Consider the following 23145-nt stretch of genomic DNA (forward strand, 5'->3'; position numbering starts at 1 on the left):
TATTTTAAACATAAACCCCTCGGAAAAGCAAGGGAAAATTCACACCCTGAAACAGGGCAGCACACAGCATGGTATCCATGTAGGCACAGGTACTGTATAATACACTAGCAATAGCATGTTCTTATCCGCTCATGCCAATGCATTCCGAGATTTTGCCCTGGAGCTTAGCGGTTTTAAATCAGCTACTCCAGGTCTTTCCATTGAGCGTTTACACAGGACATTAACCCTTCCATGATCTCTCAGACAGTGCTGAATTCAAGATTAAGTTGTTGTCTTCTTCTTCTTTTTTTTTCTTAAATAGTGTGTCTTTTTATTACTATTGTTCATTTAAATAGTTTTGGAGTAGGCTCCAGGACAAGGCTACTGGTTCCTGTGCAATGTCTGGACCTTAAACCAAAGGCACTAAAGATGCAACACATCATCGGCTATTGGCTGGGGGATAAAGGTTGAAATATCCACCATATCAGCTGAGAGGCTTGCAGAGGCGTGCTGGTCTAAAGCACAGTTTGTTCTCATTGGTCAGAAGAGAAGGTTCCTGGTACAGTCTGTTGAGTCGACATTGGAAAAAAATCTCCCAATAAAATAAGCAGCTTGTCCATCATCTGAACACAGGTATGAGGGGAATGACAGTTTAATAAATAGTAATAAAGTCTTTAACTTGTGATAGAAGCATATTATAACTGTGTACATAGGAGCACCTCTGTATACACATGCACACGTTCTTGCATCCAACACATGTACACACATCTACAATTATCATCACGAATGCTGGTCAGCAGTCCACGTTCTGGTAACACAGCAAAGTTGGCGAATTGTAGTCCGAATAAGCGAATAGTTGACCGAGTCTTCATTGGTTAGAACATCTCTCGTCGTAGTTTTCCCGCTGGTTCAGATCCCTCTGTACTTCATTGGCCAGTATTCCTTCAATAGCTTGTAAGCCAAACGTCTTCATTGGACATCCGTTTTGAGTTATGAAGCTCTAGCTCCTTGAGTTAGTTTCGAGTGCTGGGTAATTCCACGTGTCCTTTTAGTCCATTCTGTCCACTTTGCCGAGGATTTTGCCCTCATACATTGGCAGAACTGTGCAGTCATCCCAGACCTCCTCGAACACAGCACCACACTCAAACTCATCACTGGCCCTTTTGAAGAAGTATCTGAAACAGAGAACATCAGCACGGTCACTCATAAACGCATAGATAATGGGCGTACTTTCAATACATCGGCTTCCCATGTGTAGACGAGTTCATGCTGCTGTTAAATATCTATGCCAGACACTGCGCTTCTTAGGGGACAATGCAGCTTTTACCTAAATTAGAGGGTCTGTCAAAAACTACCAGCCATGCACCATAAGGCCTCCGGTGTCTAATTGGGAGCTCTGTGAGCAAATGACGGGGATCTTTGACAAGGGTTGACATTTTTGGGTGCCGCCGAGTCTACGCTAACTTTCTTCATTACCGCATTTTGATGGTACGAGTCAGGGCTTAATCTAGTGTTTGACCTTGATGGATGACCTCTTTGTCTAATTTCGAACATCTGATTTGTCTCTTTCCTCCGCCTCTGATGCACTAATGATCTCCACCTCTTCCAAAAGGAAGAGAAAACAGTGGGAGGGGAGGGAGTGGTGAGGTTTGCCTCAGTAATTGGCTTTGTAATGGAAAATGCCCCCTCTTACTAACTCGCTCTGCAGTGCATGCTCGGTTTTTACAAGCGAACACCACCATTTCGCACACAGGAATAACCATGACTCAAAACAACAACCAACGAGAACAAAGTTTCTTTTCTTCTTTCAATACGTCGGAAACAATCCATTGTTCTGCCACTGCCCAAGCCCAACTTCATAAATGAGGGACAAACTAGAATACTGCAACATGGCACATAATTACATCCTTATTTCTGGAGAATAAGCTATATCCTCCTCCGCAAAATCTTCAAAAGGGCAGCATGGCTCTTATTTATTTGAGAAAAAAAAAGTGAGGGAGAAGAAGAAAGAAAAGGAGAAAAGTCTTTCCATTGGAACATGTTTTATATGGCAAGATTTTCTCTTCGCAACATCTGGCACCAATATCGTCTGGCAACTCTGGCAGTACTGTTCTTTGTTGAATTACTGCCATGTTGAAATGACCCAACTCCACACATTTTCTGCGATTAAAACCATCAGCTTAAGAGTTCTCTTTTGAGAGAAGCGCCTTTAACGTGGGGAATTTTTCGACATGTAGAATAGGGGACTTGGAAAAAAAACTATCTAATGCGTTAAAACCTTTTGATAGTTGTGTAAATACATTTAGATTATCTAAATGGAAAGCACTGAGACTGCTTATTTAACAGCATTAAAGATTTTGGCCATCCGGCCATTAAAAGTTAAAAACACCACAGCTACCAGTACCTCAACTTTTCCCAGTGTGTTTAAAATGGCTTTTATGAAGACAGCAAGCACATGGAAAAGCAATGGCGGCCATTCGACAATGCCCCATTCAAATACAAAGCAAACACAAAGAGAGTCTTTGATATAAATGAGAAATCATTAAAAAAACGATAGTCTTATGTAAACAGGCACACAACTGCAGTGCAATGTTGCTTGATACAATTGTTTAAAAATGTGTGCAAGTCTTTGTGCATCAAATGAAAGGCCTGAGCTTCAAAGAGCTGCTTATTAAATGTGCCTTAAGATGAAATCAATACCAGATGTGACCGAATGGCTACAGTTAAAATTCCCTCATTCTTTCGTTCTCTGCACACCCACCCCCTCTACTTGCCTGTCATCTAAACCCCAAAACTGGTGCAACGGTAAATAACTTGACATATTGAACATACTGTTGCAGAGTGAAATACAACTGGTGTCAAAAATACAAACAAATACAGAGCAAAAATACAGTGCATCCCGAAAGTATTCACAGCGCTTCACTTTTTCCACATTTTTGTATGTTACAGCCTAATTCCAAAATGGATTAAATTAATTTATGTGCTCAAAATTCTACACACAATACCCCATAATGACAATGTGAAAAAAAAATCTGTTGCAAATTTATTCAAATAAAAAAAACACACATGTACATCAGTATTCACAGCCTTTGTTGATGCACCTTTGGCAGCAATTACAGTCTTTTTGATTATGACGCCACAATCTTGGCACACCTGTCTTTGGGAATGTTTGCCCATTCCTCTTTGCAGTACCTCTCAAGCTCTTTCAAGTTGGATGGGAAGTGACGGTGTACAGCCTTTTTTAGATCTTTCCAGAGATGTTCAATAGCCTCTGGTTGTTTTGAACCAAGCCGAGTTGTTGTGAAGCCACACCATTGATATTTTGGTGATGTGCTTTGGGTCATTGTCCTGTTGGAAGATGAACTGTCCCCCCACTCTGAGGTCAAGAGCATTCTAAAGCAGGTTTTCGTTCAGGATGTCTCTGCACATTGTTGCATTCATCTTTCCTTCTATCTTGACTAGTTTTCCAGTTCCTGCTGCTGAAAAACATCCCCACAGCATGATGCTGCCATCACCATGCTTCAGTGTAGGGGTGGTATTAGCCTGGTGATGAGCGACCCCTGGTTTTCTCCAAACGTAACACCTGACATTCACTCGAAGAGTTCGATTTTAGTCTCATCAGACCAGAGAATTTGTTTCTTATGGTCTGAGAGTCCTTCGGATACCTTTAGGCAAATTGCAGGCGGGGAGCGGCTTCCGTCTGGCTACACTACCATATAGGACTGATTGGTGGATTGCTGCACAGATGGTTGTCCTACTTTAAGGTTCTCCTCTCTCCACAGAAGAACGCTGGAGCTCAGACAGAGTGACCATAGGGTTATTGATCACCTTCCTAACTAAGGGTCTTCTCCCCCGATCACTCTTAGATAGCCGGCCAGCTCTAGGAAGAGTCCTGGTGGTTCCAAACATCTTCGACTTACAGATGATAGAGGCCACTGTGCTTAATGGAACTTTCAGAGCAGCAGAAGTTTTTCTGTAACCTTCCCCAACCTTGTGCCTGCAGACTACAGAATTGTCTAGGGACAATTCCTTTATCTTCATGCTCGGTTTATGCTTTGACATGCACTGTCAACCCTGGGATCTTATATAGAGAGGTGTATGCCTTTTCAAATCATGTCCAATCAATTGAATTTACCACAGGTGAACTCCTATTAAGCTGCTGAAACATCTCAAGAATGATCAGTGGAAACAGAATGTACTTGAGCTCAATTTAGAGCTTCACGGCAAAGGCTATGAATACTGATGTACATGTGATTTTTCACGCTTTTTATTTGTAATAAATTTACAACAATAAAAAAAAATCACATTGACATTAAGGGGTATTGTATATAAAACTTTGGGGGAAATAAATTAATTTAATTTTTTTTTTAAATAAGGCTTTAACATAAAAAAATGTGGAAAAAGTGAAGTGCTATGAATACTTTCTGGATGAACTGTATACATTTTAAATAAATAAATAAATGAACAAATAAATGAACTAATAAATAAGTTGTCAGAATTAAAAGTATACCTGTAGTTGCCTTTTTTCCGTAGTTGTTCCTTGAAGTGTCCGAGGGTAAGGCTGTGTGTTTTCATCATCCGCCGATATGGGATTTCCTCACCACAAAAGAAGTACGTGACTACCGTCTCCGAGCCCAAACTACTGTGACAGCCTGACATCTTCTTAGGATCTTTCCTTCTGTAAAAACACAAATATAGATGAGCGCAAACATAAAGATAATCCAAGTAAAAACCAATGCTGGCAAGATGGCATTCACGTTTAAATTCTGTCATTTTACAATTTAACGTTAAACTTGTTTTGATTATATGGACGCGTGATAACTTCTGATAGTATCTGTGAAGTTTACTAAGGCAAGCATCAGCTATTACGATTGGATTTAGGATTTAAACAATCAAACTTAAAACTGTAGTCATTTGAAATGTTAGTGTCGATGATAAAAACTAATATACGTGTAGGTTATGCGCACAGAAAACAGTCCATGACTTCTGAGGCTAAAGTAGATTCAAAGCAATGCTGTGAGAGATGAGCGAAGAGAAAGATAGTCAAGATCAGACAGTCACTGTCAGCTCATCCATGCCCTCCATTGGCCCATTTCTCCACTTTGTAGTGCTACTTCAGAAAGCACCCAGCCTTAGACTGTGACTGAAGGTCAGCCAATTAAAAATGAAAAAGAGTTTTGCCATCAGGTGGCCAGTGCTCCAAAACTTCAAATACTAGTCAGAGACCAAGAGGGAAAAACAGCCAGGTCTCTTTGAATGAGGAGCAAGGCTAACGGGCTGCTTAGCACACAATGACTAATATCATGCATGTGTATATCGTTCATCATTGAACCATGCAATTGACCATGGAGGTAGTGTTGTTTTTGGTGGCCTGTTTTAATTTTAGTTTTAGTCTAGTCTTTGTGTGAAGCTGACGTTTTAGTTTTTATAATTTTTAGTCATGTTCATACACTGCAAAAAAGGCTTTTCTTACTTAGATTCTAGTCCTTCTTTTCTAGTCCAAATATCTAAAAATTCCTAAATCAAGAAGAATTTTCTAGACAAGCAAAACATATTGTCTTGTTTTGAGAAATAATATGCCAATTTTAAGTGAGTTTTTCCTTAAAACAAGCAAAATAATCTGCCAATGGAGTAAGCAAAATAATCTTGCGTCAAAAGAAAAAACAAGACTAATTTGCTTGTCTAGAAAATGCTTCTTGATATAAGAAATTTTAGATATTTAGACTAGAAACAAGACAAAAAAATCCAAGCAAGAAAAGCATTTTTTGCAGTGTACACTTTTTAGTCTAGTCAGGTTTTAGCCGACTAAATCTAAGCATTTTAGTATTATTTTAGTCAGAATCATCCATGACTATTATCATATATTTTTATTTAATGAAAAATTATGACATTTTAGTCTAGTTATAGACTAAAAATGACTAAAAAAACTACATTTCCAATTTTAAGCGAAGTTATCAAATTATTGTTACCTTATAGACTCAATAACACATACATTCCAGGTATGAAATTCAGTATAGTGAATACACACCAGGGCCAGGGACTCCTTTTCAGCCCTGAAGTTTCAAGCCTTTGACCGGCCCATCTCAGTTCACGACTGACTATATTAAAATAAGGTCATTTCCAATTCAGTTGCTAATTACGCTATTATGTCTTTTTCAAGAAAACAGCTGCTTTAGAACTTCAAATGTACAACAACCTTACAGTTTTATATGTCTTAACAATAAAAATGAAAAAATAAATAAATAAAAGAATTACTTAGGTGAGGATAGAACACGGATCGACGACGTTGTAATGAAACGTGCTGACCACTAGACCACAATGACGCTGTTACGCTTTTGTGGCCAGAATAATAGTAACATCATCATTGCCCTGCAGGCTGCATTTTGCTCATGGGGCTGCGAGACAATAAATAAGAAGAGCGGAGATGCAGCAAAATAATGAATAAAAATAGTGAGGCTATGGTCAAATAAATAAATAAATGAAAAAAAAGTGTGACTACTGCAAGCAGCTAGAAACACTGGCCCTCGCGGCCAAAAAACGGAGCGGCCCACCGGGAACTCTCCCGGTCCTCCTGATTGGCCAATCCGGGCCTGATACACACACAACTTTTTTTCTTCCTGTCATTTTGTGGCTGCGTTTCTCTCCATCTTTTACCACAACACATTCAGTGTATATGCAGGAATCCCAAAAGTGATTTCAATACCTTTTTAAAGACCTTATCGCCACTTCAAGCTCTAATCAGTATCAAACCTTTCATAAACAGTTGTTAATAAACCGCTGTAGTTAAATAAATCAATGGAGCAAAACTTATCTCAGATAAGCTCGGAAGAAACAAAGCTTGAAAGAATAAACTATGCAGTTGTTTTCAGCGACAGGCTTTAGCCACTGTTTAAACTCGTCTTTCTCCAACTAGAAGTATGCTAACTTACATTTTCCCATTTTGCCGTCTGCTACACTCATGGTTTCACTACATGTGGAGAGCGACACATCACATTCCCATATTTGTCGCAAATAACGTGACATCACCCGTACGGAGAAGCTTGACTGGACACGCCTCAGCCTGAACCAATGGCGTGGATTGAGTACGCCGTTGTTAATATTAAGAGGAAAATAAATACATTTATGCTTTTTTGGAACACGTTGAACAACGCTTGAACAAAATTTAAGACCTCGTAAAAATACAATTAAGACTATTTATTTCCTTTTAAGGGCCTTAATTTTCTTATAATTGATTTAACAACCTTTAATACCTTTTAAGACCCAGCGGACACCCTGACATTCCCTTTTCTTTTTCAAGTGATTGTAATGACAGTTCTTCCAAATGTGTTTTTTTTTCCCCAAACAAACCCTGGCTGGCCTGCCATCATGCCATCACCTAGCGTTCTTAGTGTGTGTCTGTCTTTTGTCATCTTCTAAATAATGCTGTAAATTTGTTTCGAGATAGTGAAGTTACCTGCGTTTGCACTACACCAAAATAATAATAAAACAACTAAAAGAAAATAATGTTATAACATTTAATTTTGTCTCGTTTTAGTCAACAAAAATGGAGACATTTTAGCATAGTTTTCATTTTGTAAAGTTTGCTAGTTTTGTTTTTATTCGTCAGCAATATTGCATTATAAATTTAGCTATATTTATCGTCACATGACCAGCAATTTCGTCACGTCCCATCTCATTTTTGTCATATTGACAATGGTTTTACTCTTAGTTTTTGTTGATGAACGGAACACTAAATGCAAGATTTGAAATATTAGGAGATATACATACTCGTCCATTGGAAATGCTGAACTGCCATTCTGAACAGGCACTGGGTGACTCTTGTCTCTCTGAAGGCTTGATGTTGAATGCCTGGGAGGGGTAATGCATATTAAATTAGTATTGTCAAATATCAAGAGTTCTACACATAAAAAAAAACAGCACGGACTGCATTGCATACCTTTGTTTTGAGGGTTTGGAAACTTCCTCCAGGCGTCTGCGGGCTTCTTCAAGCTGTGCTAAGGTGTTGGGAGGGGGTAGAGGTGGCATGGCGGGGTCCTGAACAAAGGGGTGTGCGGGCTGGTGGGCACGGAGATGCCCACTGCTTCCGCCACCTCCCCAGGTGTGCGTGCGCGTTGGTTCCAAACTGTGCGACTTCTTTACATTTTGAGTGCTGCAACAACAGACAATTTAAACAGATAAGTAAGCACAAAGTCTCATAGAGATCAAGTTGGCAACAGCCCTGCTGAAAAATCCAGCTTAAACCAGTCTAGGCTGGTTGGCTGGTTTTAGCTGGTTGACCAGCCTGGTTTTAGAGGGGTTTTGGCCATTTCCAGGCTGGTTTCCAGCCATTTCCAGCCTGGTTTAAGCTGGATATAGCTGGTTTTGGCTGGACTCCCAGCTTGGCTAGGCTGGTCAAGCTGGTTTTAGCTGGTTATCTCCCAGCCTGACCAGCTAAGACCAGGCTGGAAATGGCTGGAAATCAGCCTGGAAGTGGCCAAAACCCCTCTAAAACCAGCCTGGTCGACCAGCTAAAACCAGCCAACCAGCCTAGGCTGGTTTAAGCTAGATTTTTCAGCAGGGAGCAAATGGCATCTTCAAAATATTTGGCCAATTTCGGAGAAAAGTAAAATAAATTTTTTTCATAATTAAAACCAAACTCAGAGAATGAAAGTTACAACAGCAGCAGTTACAAACCTGTGGGGCTTGTGCTTGGTTTGTCGGTCGCTCTCCAGGATCCATTGCCATACATTTTGAGAGCGATCTGTACTGTCAGCTGGCAGCTGGAGGAGACTGTTCTCCAGCCCTTCCATGTTCACCTCCTCTCCAGATTTACACAGACGCTTGGATAAAGTACTGGAATGCCTAGTAGTAAAAAAAAAAATTAAATCAGTAAAACAAAAATTTTATTATCTAGACACCAAAATGCCACAATTAAAACGATAAATTAAATAGGCGAGCCTACCCCAAGGCCACTTCTGCAGGGCTGGCACACTGGTCTCTGCCCAGACTCCGGCTGCGAATGTAAGGAGCAGTGCAGCATTCTGAGGTTCCATGGCACAGGCACTGTACCCGCTGTGTCGCCTCCACCTCAATCTGCTCCTTGCTTTTAGGCCCAGCATGGTGATGGATGTAGTGGTGATGGATGTGCTTGGTTGACTGTCTAGAAATGAAGGTCTTGGCTGGCACATATCCATTCATAGAGCTAGACTGTGACCTTGTGCTGAGACCTCCCCGAGGCAGGGGACGCTGTTCAGGAGAGCGAGAGCGTGGGGAATGTCGAAGCAATCCTGGAGACTGACAGCCAGGGGTCTTGAGGACTCTGGAAAGGTGCTCGTCCAGGATGGCCTGAGGATCCTCCTCACAAGTGCCAGGAGGGAGCAAAGGCAGAGAATGGGACGCACTGCTACTAGACATCTCAGATTCATCTCGCTCTTCCTCCTACAACCGCACACAAATACTTATTTTACAAAAAACTAATTGCTTGCAAACAGTTGTTTAGTTGAGACACAATTAGGCCTGTTATCGAATGACCTTCTTTTAATGTTCACGCTATTATCAGTGTCAACATTCTTACAAACTTCTAGCAACACCGACCTCCTGAATCTGTTGAAGTCTCTCCTCCAGGGAGCTCATGGTTTCCTGTTCCCGCTTCAGTCGCTCCAGTCTGGCTATCAACTGTGCTGCAAAGGCTGCTGGCTCCACGGGAGTCATCTCCTTAGGTGGCCGCCGCGTCCTCTGCACAACCAGAGAGAGATACAGATTAGCAAGAAGAGCAGACAGGACGGGATGGGTTGGATTCTACAGCTGCCCTCACTGCACAAGTCTACTGGCCATCCAACACACACACACAAACACATGCCCCACACCACTGGCATGGGCCGCTGCCGGCATGAGCAGTTGGTCACGCTCTAAGGAGCCTCGGCTTGTTCCCTCTGTAGTGCAACCAAGCCATCAGCCTGGCCTGTGAAGTCAGGCAGCTTCAAAGAGCCCTCGTCAAATATCAAACGCTCACCAGGGGCGGCAGGGACACTGGCTTTACATCTTGCAATAAAAGTCACATATCGACGGGGGGAAAAGGAGGGAGGCAAAGGAAAAAAGGAAAGAGAGGGGGATTAAAAGAAGAGAAAGTAAGATGGCGAGATGTGTGCCGCCACTAGAGGAGTCAAGCGGTGGGAGATCAGAAGCACAGAGGTAATTTATTCCCCCCCAACGACAGCAGGCACCTTTGAGCTACAGTAGCCACATTATCCTCCTTCTCCATGTGTGCGTCTCACACTAGGATTTTCTATCCTTTCTTTTTATTTTTATTATTATGTTTTCTGCCCTGCCTTTCTTGATTTGGCTTCCTCTTTCCATCTCTTTGTGAAGATGATGAAGGGAGAGACGAAAGCAAGACGTGCTGATGGTGAGACTTGCAGCAGCTCCAGGCCCCTGCTGCCTAAAAGCAGCATCCTGGGAGAGGCAGCCAGTCATCGCCAAATCACAATGGAAATATTACGAGCCAGAAGAAGAAAAAAAAAGAGGGAGGAAAGTAGGGGGGCAGAGACAACACAGAAAACGGCAAGTCTTTGCAATGCAGAGTTTGAAACTGCATGTGTTGAGAAGACAAGCACACAAACAGTGACAGGAGTGAGCGGAATAAGGGAAAGAAACAAAGAGTAATGAAGGATGAGGACGAGCGGGAGGGTAGACACAAGTTTGTTTGAATTGCTAAAGTTAAACTGTCTTTCAAAGTTTTCTCTCCAAACACAAACCAGCCACCTCTCTTTTTCTGCTTTCAGGGAGGCAAAGAGGAAAAGAGGGAGAGGGGGATGGAGGGAGGGAGCTGCTGGAGGAATAAAAAGGGTGCAGCTCAGTTGGAAGTTGTCACTTCCCTTGAAGTCAGCCCCATTCATCCGCTGATCAAAGCGCTCTCAGAGAGAGACAGTTGATTTTGGTGCCCCGGGATAAAACAGACTCATTTAGTGTGGTGTGGCAGTTTATTAAGAGTCATTATCCGAGAAAGAGCACAACAACAAACAGTCCACAACAGTGAGAGAGTAGCATGTTTTAATTGAGGGTGATGTTGGAATTTGTGTGTAGCTCGAAATAATGGCAAGGACACTTACAGGGAACGGAGGCAGAGACACTTGGCCGTTCATCCTCATGTTGCGCTGCATCTCTCGTTGTAATTGTTTTTTACTTCCCAGCTTGTAAGGAGGAATGGCATCTCTATCAGGACACACAAAGAATCATGAAGGTTATTAGCTGTCCTGACTCATTCACAATTAACATACGCATACTGCATCATGCTCAAATTCTGCAGTCGTAATGTTCAACATTAGCATGCCATTCCAATAATTGTCAAGAAAACGATATCAGCCCCATCACTTTCCTTTGAATATCATTCAGAAGCCAACATCCCAGCAAACAATTTTGTGTTTAATAAACGTCTTATAGACATCTAAACGTAGGCAGCTTGGCTAAAACAAGGCTAAACTTGGGCAAGTTAGCCCAAAACTAGACTAGTCATCAAATAGACCGATTAGACAGACTTTATAGGTGTAGTCATTCATTTCATGTTTATTTGACAACCGGTCTAGTTTTGGCCTTTTCTAAGACGACTATTAGATTTTCACTGACAACCCAACTTTAGCCCTGTTTTAGCCAAGAGAACTATGTTTAGACGTCTATTAGACATTTTCTAAATTCTTGCTGGGATGCTTTATTTTCTTCTGTTTGATATGAAGATATTGAACATATTTCCAAGAGTGCTGGTAACAGAATTTCTCTACTTAGCCACTAATGGAAATGCACACTGCAGCAATCAAGCATTGCCACAGTTATGACATCTATATACATATATGCGGTTACCAATTACAATAAAAGATGCTTGTGTTTCCATAAACACTCATAATCCATCTAATCCACAGCAGAATGTTCCTAAACCTCCACCTCTTCAATCTTGCCCTTTCTTGCCTCTAAAGCTAGACATCCCTCTCATCCTCCGCTCTGCTTTTTTTTTTAAAGCCAGGCCAGTTTCCTTTGCTCTGTTCTGACTCTGAAGTGTATGACCTAGCCCAAATGCAGTTTCCAGTACGTCTTTGAAAGCTCACAGTCATGCGCATAAAGCCGTCGCTCCAATCTTCATTTGGCAAGCGCTCGGCAGTCAGCCTCTGATCTTGCGCACATCAAAAGGCTGGTTTGTAAGATAAGGTAATGTTTGAAGTCAGCGCAGCGGCATTCCCTAGCGTCCAAGTAAATCCATAAATAAGATATAAGCAAAATTTCCCCCACTTCTCCTCCCCTCCCTCACTCCCTCCCTCCCTTTATCTGGAATTCAGATTCTGATTTAACGCCATGCCTTTTAACTCAAATAAAACGCAGCTATTCCAATCAAATCAGCCTCCGAATAAAGAGTACAGAGGCTGTTTTCCCCCATTGCATTCACTACTTCAAAGTGACGCAAACACAAACAAATAAACTAAAATAAGAAACGGCTAAATATGGGGAAAATCGAAAGCATGTACATCAGTTCAAAATCAGCGTTGAGCTTTTAGTCTAGTTTTACTTGAATTTGCATTAAAACATTGTTGTCTACTCATTTCATTCATTACACGTGAGCTGCTTTGAGTTTAGTATAAGAACAAGCCACCCAGTTTCTTGGGCATTTTGTTCGAAAAAGGTTCTTCATTGTTGCGCCTATCAAAATATTAATCTTTGGTTCAATCAGGCCACTGTCCACATACACTCACTGTGTTCCAAGCTTTGGGGTGTCACAGGCTGGCTGTGCTTTATGGGAATCTCCTTTTCACTTGTGCAAGTAATTTTCAAAGCAGCCAGCCACCCTCTTATCCCTCTAAGCTCCCGGGGCCTAACAATGGGCTGAAAGCGATTCAGTTAAGCCTTTCATCCAGCATGCACTTTATTTCTCACTCTCTGCACTTAGCTATGCACTCGCACAATTGCCTCTGCCGAAAAACACAGAGGGGGGGAGGGCTGCTTTCAGGCGGAGGTGGGGTTGAATGGGTGGTGTACGTGAGCTTTTGGGGGATGGGTGTCCCAAACACCCTAATCCCAGGTGACCTGCTCTTGTGATCCAGAAATGGCTAACCTCTAAAAGGCCTATGCTGACACCGAATCCCTCCGTTCAATACCTGGTGAGTTCATACCAAACTTCCTGACGAGCTGAGATTCCTTAATTTACTGCCCGAGCACTTCAATGAGAATCTTATAGTCCACATGCTCCAAACCCCCACCTCTTTTTTCCTGGGACAACAGGGAAACCAATAAAATTTCTGACTATCTTGTGCAAAAAGCCCTTCAAGATCAAAGCTTTATAGGAAAAGAACATTGGTGAAGGACACACTGGCCAGTGTCATTTCCTGTTGAGGAATTTGCAAACATCAGCTTCAATTTGCACATCAAGGAAGTACATTATCTGAGGATTCTTCTCTTGGGTCCACTTTATTTCGATAGCTCAGCCCCTTTTCCCTCCAGCAGTGCATTACTTACATGTCATAAACATATTTAAATGTCAATGTATCGTCTGAATCTGTAACTTCTCATTACCAACCATGACTAACTGCTTAATTGTAATGTCTACTAAAAGCACTACAAAAGATGCTGATGTTTGAGAACAGTCTATATTTTTACACAGGTAGGCAGCTGTGAAAGATGTGTTTTATTATTACTTTGGTTAATATAGGTCATGCACACACTTACACACTACTGTCTGTCATTGACATGGAGTCATCCGTCAGTGCATCACTAGAAACTTCACTGTCATTGGCACTCGTGGCAGGGGCAAAACTATAACCGGACGTAAAACGATTAGGATTTCCGGGGTCACTGCGTCTGTAGGACCTGTAGGAACAAAAAACAAGTTTTAGTTTAAGTAGTAGTATAATAGTTATAACTCAAGACTAGTTATTTCAAAGGCCACATGTCTAACTAACAAATGAGCATTGAGAAAGACAATACACCTTAGATTAGACCTATCCGGATGATAATTATTAGGTAATTAGCAAGCAATAAATGGACATGATCAATCCCCTTTTTTATTTATGCAATATAGTGACCTTTATGTTTATTAAAAAAATACCACCAAGTGTCACTAACACTTTAACCAACTGAGCTGCTTTAGTCATATTGTCGCAGTACTCTGTGTCTAAGTTAGTAGCCAGGTGTGTGCCTGGTGTCAGGCATCTCCTCAACACATAGAGCAGAAAGCAACAGCTATTCGGAGCATTCCTGACAACTACAGTTATTTGAAGTAGAGTCCAAAAGGACCAGAGAGCTCAGTTTACGACATAAAATGGTGAACGCTCACAGATGTTATTCAATATATAAACAAAGTCATGCAGACATTAAACAACAAAAGATTAACCCCATCTACAAAAGTGGCATGATTGGAATTAGTGGTTTACTTCAGCATCTTCTGGAAGATAAAGACATTTTGAGCACAAAATAACATATGATTTAAAATAAAGCCCCTTATTGGCTGCAGGGCGTCCCTTATTTGCCATTGCTCATCAATCAGCTTTTCAGAAGCACAACCATTCATCAAAGTTGGCCTAAAACTATTGAGCAAACCTTGTCTTAGGATAACTTTGAAAAACATTTGGATCATTTCATACATATATTTGAGCACTCCAAGTCATATTGTGGTTGCTTGTTCTTGAGAATTAAAAGATGTTTGTTCTCTACTGTTTGCTAGTAGAATGTACTATATTGTGGCATAAACATTGTCATAAAATGACAATAATACTGTTCATAATCTTCTTTCAACATAATAAAATATAGTTCAACTAATCACACACCAACAAGTAGTTATTATGACAGGCATTTCAATGAGGACTGAACCTGCAAGGCCCCTTAATGTATCTTTCCGAAACATGTTCTGCTGCATTCTCAGCTTGGCCACCAAGGAAACTACAGTAGTCAATACAGACTACAAAACAGTTTTTCTTTTTAGGCATACTACAGTCACTGCAGGGCAACAGTTTGAAGACCAAATTAATGAGGCAGGCATCTAAAGGCAATCCGTTTGCTGTGGTGTGCACTGATGTTTGTTACTACCACAGTAATGCAAAAAAAAAAAGTGTGTAACTTCAAAGATCCTAAACTCAATTGCAGATCAGACAGAGAAATATTTTACCCAAAAACAAAAATGTACTCATTATTTACTCACCCTCAAGTGGTTCCAAACCTTTATGAGCCTCATTAGCCTGTTGAACACAAAAGAAGATGAAGAAAGCTGAACACATGTAATCATTGACTTCTGTAGGAGGTCAACGGTAACAGGTTTCCAGTGTTCTTCAACGTATCTTCTTTCGTGTTCCACAAAAATAAAGAATCTAATAAAGGTTTGGAATAAGAGTGAGCAAGTGACAATTTTCAGTTTGGGGTGAATGATTCCTTTAATAAATAAAAAGAAAAATGTTACAAAATCTTTAAAATATTACTTTACTATGCAAAAATATGACGTAAAACACAAACAACCTTGGTTTCCCTTATGTTTGTGAAAAGAGTCCAACTATTTTTTACCAAGACTATAAAAGCCTTTTTTTTCTACATGGTGGGGGAGGAACTTAGTTTGTCTTTTCTCTCCTCTTCCCTTTCATCTCCCTTGCCCCACCTCCCCCCCTGGGGCAACCCGGTGAGGGCTGATCAGGGGGAAAGTTAAGTGAGCAGCACATCTGTGTGAATTGCCAATGCCACTTCCCCTCAGTGGAGCATATCTGGGGCCTTTTGTCTGGGGCAGGCACCCCATTCCTCAGTTTACCTCCCCCTTCCAAACTTTCTTGTTTCATGTCATTTCTTCTCTTGTGCTCTTTCCTCTGCTAGGGCACCTCCTCCACATACCCACCCAGGCCGCCCCTCCCTCCCTCCCTCAAATCTCTCTCACTCTCCATACCCCTCTCTCCTGCTGTGACACATTCCTGCTCCACTGGAAGAGGAGGAGGAGGTAGAGAACCTGAGCTGGGCCGAAAGAGAGAGAGAAAGAATGAACATGAGAGAGCGGAAAGAAAGAAGAGAAGCGGGGGGAAGGAGGGCCTCTCTTTATGAGAATGCCTACTGCCAGCAGAGCTGTGAGGGGAGACCCAGCAGGACTATAGCCTACGGCCCCAACTCAAACCTGACCTTTGGAAGCTCTCGCTCAGAGTCAGGTATTTAGCACAGCTGGGTTCACATTCTTCCCTCGCTCACCCCCTCATTCATGCTTTCTTTCATGAGGTGCCTCGCCCCCCCTCTGTCCTTCTTTTCCGCCTGCTCAAAAAGTGTACTTATTCTCCATCCGTCGGGGTTTTTTTTTCCTAGATAAAAGTGCGAAGAGAGGCAGCTTAAATCAGAGGAGAACGGTGGTAAATAAGAATCGGAGAAGATGAAGGCCACGGTCTCTGTGACTCACAGAGGAACCGCTGCTGCGTGTTGTTTTGTGAATAACTCGATTCAGAAACACAGAAAGGGAGAGAAATAAGTTCCACATGCTTCAGAGGAACAAAAAAGTGCCCCGAGAGAGAGGAAAAACAGACTGCTCAAGGAACATTCTTCAAAAGGAAATCAGGGAATAACATCAAAAAAAGAGAGACTTTGCTTACTTTCGTCTGGTTCTTAATCATCTCCTACATAAACAACCCGACAAAGATAAGCAGGGATGAAACATTCTGTCACCTTCTTCAAGATCACCCTCCCAATGGGCTGTCTTTGAGACAGATAAACATTTGTCTGGCACCACTCTTTGATGGGTCACCTCATTTACAACATCGAGAGTTGTGACAGGTACTAATTCGTCAAGCCAAATTCGCCCTGATGTTTTGTTAAACCCAGACAATAAACCTTTTTAAATAACCAAACCGCTCATCAAGACATCTAAAGGTGTCATACAAGCATCACTTACTGCAGTAAGAAAGTGGGACTACACACTCTGTTTAAATCAGAATAAGCTAAATTATTTGAAATGCTTTGTGCTGTTCACGGCAAAGCAACAACAAAAGTTTCATTTTTGGATCAGTGACTTTTTTGATGTGTGTCACTTGTTTTATCCGTTTGATGACTGAAACCAATTCTGCATTGTGAACTAGCCTTGATCCTTGAAGATGATCCTCTAACTGAAGAAGAATTTCAAAGCGGAGGAAACTGTGTGGAGCCAGCAGAGGGCCTGGTGCTAGACAATATTTACATGAAAGGAAGAGCTGCTCTATTGATGTTTTTTTCTCCCTTCGCTCTCTGCGTAATGCAAGCCAGGTGAGAGCAAACCTCCCCAAACTAACGAGAAAGGGCCCCTCATGTTTAATGCAAGATTGCGTGAGCAATAGTTAGATGAAATGGTAATAATACACTTGAAAACTCATTACAAACTTATTCATTTGTCTTTCGTCTGATGAATTTATCCAAAGTGACTTGCATTACACTCAGAGAATTAATCATTCTGGAGCCGTTTCTTGCTCAAGGACACAAACAGTGATGGCTCATAGATCAAACAATCTTTGTGATCTTTCAACCTGCTACTTTCCACACCAGATCTTTAGATCCCTATGGATACACCCTATTCGCTGTGTTACATGAAGCAGTACAAGTCATGCAGCAATGGGTACATAGCATACAGTGGGTGATAAAGATTTTTAGATGTCTTACCTGTAGCCTTTCTCCAGTGCTTCCACAGCACGAAGAGGTGGTGACCGTAGTGTTTTGGCAGACAGACCCACTACAGTGGCCAAAGCTTTGGCTTTAAAGTCATTACAACTCCACTCTTCTTCTTCATTTAAAGTTGGCAAGTATCCGCACACCAGCTTTAGACCTCCTAGACCATTGGGATTCACATGACTGGGGTTCTCGCACCCAGTTCTGACATACTCGAGGTATATGTCCGAGGTCAAAAACATCTGATAGGCATTCTCCTCCATAGCCGTCTGGATCTCCATTTGAGCCTGATCAAACATTGCAGAGTCAATCTGCTGACGCTTAATATTATCCCTAATAAAGGTCTTAGTGGCAGGTTTAAGCTGCTTGGCCACAATGCTGTTGTTCTCAATATACCGCTTGTAAATGGCTTTGGCAACTCTGTGCGTTTTGGTATCCTTGAGGTCCATTTGTCTGAAACCATTGCAGGCAAACCAAAAATCTAAAGTGTCCACACATTTCTCGCGTTCAAGGTATGCCCGGAAAAGTTGAGCACCATCCTGGTCCCCGAGAAGAAAATGCAAAGATTTGGTCCACCGGGCAAGAGGGGAGTCCGGGGATGCGCTGCCCTCAGGTTCCCCAAGTCCATCCTCATCCCTCCTGGCCGTGGAACAACGAAGATCAGCCATAATGGTCTTGACAGGATCCTTCGGTCTCATCATGGCCAGTTTGCTGGGATGGTGGCATGTCGTCTCACCCTCTTCCCCTGGGACCGGTGGACGTGGGTCATCTTCTCTGAAGCTACTGACCATAGGATCTGTTAGTGTCCTATTCATGGCTCTTGCAGCTCCAGCAGCAAAGCCTTCAGTGTGAAGCTCAGCTGTAATCTCCTCTCTCTCTTAAATCAGCAGGGGAGCTTCTCTCTGAAACACAAAGTATTGATCTCATCAAAACCAGATCCGCCCCAAAACTTCAAAAGAGTCACTTCAGACACGTACGTCTACTTTGTGCGCGCTTGCGGTGTACAATCGGCTTCGTCGAATGCAATCGAAGCGACCTTATTTAAATTCAACGTAGGCACGATGTTTGATTTTTTTTCTTTTTTCAAACTTTCAAAATGATTAAATTATTTTCGAATCCCTTCTAAAGCACTTCCCGGTGATGTTATGAGAAAGGGGGAAAAACTAGGAAAAAATACATCAAAGAAACCAGAGTTTAACAGATGAGTTGTGCGATTTAGATTTTGTATTATGATTCTTGGTTGTGTTAAACACACAAATGTACATAGACCTAAGAATTAAAAAAAAAAAACTACAAGAGCTCAGAGTTTCAAAAAGGCGACACAAGTGAAAATAGAATCGTTCTTCACCGTGTTAATAAATATGTTGTCGATTCTTGAAATCGTATTGATATCAAATAACTGAAAGTTATTTATCAATATATGTCGAACTATAAATACAGTATATATGTACAGTATAGAAGCAATCAATAACAGCCCAGATTGACTGCTCTCAACACAAACAGTAACCTCGACATGTTCATTTAACATTTAAAACAATTATAGTATCAAGGACTATAGAGTACAAAGTTACTCTTTGTAACAACCCGGATTAAATACATCGTAAAACAAACAACGTGATCGAAAAAGCATAAAAGGCGCATTAAGATACCTCCGAGTTTAAAAAGTCTCCATTAAAGATATTGAGAGTGATCAAATCCAGTTACATGTATGCGACCGAATGAAATAAGATAAAAGAATAATGCATTCATGCAACTTCAAACCCCTCAGAGAGAGAGAGAGAGAGAAAAACTAAAGTATGAGATCACAGGGGTTGAAGTCCCATAACACCATCATGAACACTCTTTAAGCATAGTCAAGAGACACTAATCTAACCTCAAAACAACACGATAAAAAGCCAAAACGAAAACATGCTTTTTATTGTAGCGTCTATCAGAAATACTTCATTTCACAGCGACACATGACTTCAAAGTCGGTAAACAGCACATCAAAGCAATAGCATGGGGCCAGCGCTGGGAGAACACACACACACACACACACACACACACACACACACACACATACAGACGCACACACACACACACACACACAGCTAACTCACCATCCATCCATGAGTTCAGTCCGTAAAGTCCCGATCTTCCAACCGAACAAAAAAATAATCCACAATATATCCAATTTTGCACGTCCTTCTGTTCTCTGGTGTTGTTTAGTGTCAAACGCAGATTGGAGCTTTTAAACGTACTCTTCCTCCCGTAAAGAACACACTGGATCCCTGTATAGTGTGTTGAATGTGCTCTGGTCTCTTATTCCAGTGTGGACTGAGCTCAGGGTTTAAGAGCGGACATCAAAGAGCGCAGCCGACCGCACGGTCCCGACAGATACATAAAACACTATTTCTCGCATTCCCGCTTTAAAACAACACAGACGGCTGGAAAAAATGTCTAAACGCACACAATCCTTTTGGCATAAACCCTATCAACCCGTGCAACCTCGACGCTATTCGTGGGTCACAGCAAAAAGTGCGCTAGCTAAAGTCCGTGAGGCAAAAGTTTCAACTGAAGCGCAAGGACCTTATCAAAGCAGAAAGATCTTGAGCCGACTCCCCTCGAGCTGTGGAGCGTCAGGAGTAAGTGATCTGCAGCGCCGCGATCCTGCTGTTGCTACAGAAACTTTAAAGACACAGGCCGCTTTTTCCTCTGAGGACTCGATGTTAACCCCTTCATAACCACGCGCACTGTTAACCCCTTCTTCGCCGTCATTCACAAATAATAGAGCTGACAAGTTGGCAATCTAAAATCCCCCAACTGGCCGTTTAGAGCTCTCCTAATTACTTTGAGGTTTTAGAAAAACATCAGCATTTAATCAAAATAATTTTTCCAATTCCTAGAAATCCCCGCAAAAATAAATAAATAAATGAAGTAAAAATTTTTTTAAATAAAATAACACATATGTTGTATACTCAACTATACCAGACTATACTAAATACATAGGGGATTACTCTTTAAGAACGGTATGCAATGGCATTATATGCTATTACTGACACTAAAAAACTTTTATAGAATAGTTTGTCAAATGATTTTACACATCCTTATATTGCTTCTTTTTATTCTCGCTGCCTTTTTTGGTAGAAAGCAACGAAAAGTTATTTTTAAAGTAATTTATGACAATTTTATTTATTGGTGAGTATGATCGTTTATGAGTCAAATAGAAAACTATACAGCTGACATATACATAACGATTAAAGGAATTGTTCAATCAAAAATAAAAATTCTGCCATCATTACTAATATATAATTTATTATATTACATATCAGCACAAAAAAACAAACACTATTAACATTAATACATCACTTGTGTTTTCTGTTTATTTGTTTTAGACAGTATTATGGGTCGTTGATCTTATTATTTGAAGTAGTTTTAGTTAATTTAGTAGTTTGAAATATATGGTTTGAAAATATTAGTCATGAAATATATTGTTTGGGTTGCTCATAATATGTTGACAGAGCACAGATCAATTTCCCAAAATGCTACCCAAATGTGTAAATAAATGGAAAACACAAGAAACTGTTTATTTACTGAACTGATAATAAAAATCTCATTGCAATTTTTATAAATTAAAAAAATAATCAGCTTGAATAAAAGCAGGATTTAAAATTTAAAACCCATTTTAGGGTCATAATTATAAGCCCCCTTAGGCATACTTTTATTTATTTTTTATTATCTACAGAACAAACCATCATTATAATAACTTGCCTGATTACTCTAACCTGCCTAGTTAACCCAATTAACCTAGTTGAGCCTTTAAATTGCAAAATATGTAGTAAAATAGTATATACTGTCACCATGGCAAAGATAAATCAATTACTACACTGTAAAAAAAAAACTCCTGGTAACCTTAAATTTTAAAGTTGAATCAAATTACCTTATGAGTCCATTACACATATTATATTAATCCGACTAAAAACATCTTGCATAACTTATTAAATTAAGTTAGAACATAATTAACTTAATTTATTAAGCTACAATAACTAATTGATCAAATATTTTTTTACAGTGTAGAAATTAGTTATTAAAACTATATTACGATTACGTGTTGAATAAATCTTCCCATTGAATAAACATAGGGAAATATATTATATATATAAGGCTTAACTAGATTAATTAGGTTAACTAGCCAGGTTAGGGTAATTAGGCAAGTTATTGTATAACGATGATTTATTCTGTAGACTATCGAAAACATATATAGCTTAAAGGGGCTAATAAATTTGACCTTAAAATAGTTTATAAAAAAATGTTAACTGATTTTATTCTAGTTGAAATAACACAAAACTTTCTCCAGAAGAAAAAATATTGTCAGACTTACTGTGAAAATTTCCTTGCTCCATAACACCATTGGGGAAATATAAAAAAAAATTGTAAAAATAAATAAAATAAAAAGGGGTCTAATAATTCCGACTTTAAATATATATAAATAAAGAAAATGACTTGTTAGATGAACTTCCCCTTTCAGACTTGATAAGCTTAGTTGAAACAGCACAAAAAGTTTCAAGTAGGTTACTTTACAGTAGCAGCGTAGTTAAAAGTCCTTCTCAACTAAAAAAGTAAAACTACCAGAAAAGCTTGTCCTGCATTTTGAACTAGTGAGGGAGGACGTTCCACTGATTCCACTCATGATACTTCAAAGGCTTGAGCGCTTCCTTTGATGTTCTACATTCACTTTAAGGAGCAGGATATTATAAAATACATGCATTAGTGCTAAATGAGATGAATTTAAAGAGCAGATGTGAAGCTCTGTATACATCGCCGCCATACTATGGTGAGCAGAACATAAAGTACATTTTGGAAAAGGTTTGAAGAATTTTAGATCAGCTTTTGACATTTCCTTCTATCTTTACAGACAGTCTTTCACATCGGTTAAATGTTTATCTGTAGTAAACAGACAGCAAATGAGACACAAATGTCAATGTTCTTTTCTAATTCTAATTAGAGTTATGTCAATGTACCATCCAGGAGGAATCATTTACAGGCTTACGGCTTATGGAGATTAACACATTTCAACTGTTTAGTTTTGTGTTCAATTTTATATATATATATAAAAATTATATATATATATATATATATATATATATATATATATATATATGTGTGTGTGTAATTATATATATATATATATATATATATATATATATATATATATATATATATATATATATATATATATATATATATATATATATATATATATTTCTTTTTTGGGGGGGGGGGGGGGGGGGGATTGGTACTCATTTTATAAATACCTTATACCTGTCTTATAGAGTTGATAGCTAACATCCAAACTATTTAAAAAAAAAAAGTCCTGTTTGCTGAGTATTCATTTTGAACTGGCTAAAGTAAGTGCGTCTGAGAGCGTCTGCTGCTCCGTGATGAACGCTGTGATCAGTAACTGCTCTCAATGACTGTATTGTCTGCCTGCTCTTTCAGCTCAGGGCTAAACTCTCAGCAGTTTGCTTTGAAGTGATTATCCCTTTATCACAAGCCAGAGCAAAGACTTTAGGGAGAACAATG

The 23145-nt window shown here is 40.1% G+C and overlaps 1 protein-coding gene across 1 annotated transcript; it reads right to left on the minus strand.

Annotated features, from left to right (window-relative positions):
* Nucleotides 1-293: 293 nt before the first annotated feature.
* Nucleotides 294-19891, minus strand: axin2 (axin 2 (conductin, axil)). Its single transcript, NM_131561.1, is given in 11 exon segments — nt 294-1154; nt 4490-4657; nt 7747-7827; nt 7916-8128; nt 8653-8820; nt 8921-9396; nt 9553-9693; nt 11067-11169; nt 13663-13803; nt 17578-18485; nt 19683-19891. Coding segments are annotated over 10 exon segments (2439 nt in total). The 5' UTR covers nt 18399-18485; nt 19683-19891; the 3' UTR covers nt 294-1027.
* Between the last annotated feature and the right edge of the window lie 3254 nt (nt 19892-23145).

This window comes from Danio rerio, chromosome 3 (genome assembly GCF_052040795.2).
Source record: "Danio rerio strain M-AB ecotype USA chromosome 3, GRCz13ab, whole genome shotgun sequence".
Classification (NCBI taxonomy): domain Eukaryota; kingdom Metazoa; phylum Chordata; class Actinopteri; order Cypriniformes; family Danionidae; genus Danio; species Danio rerio.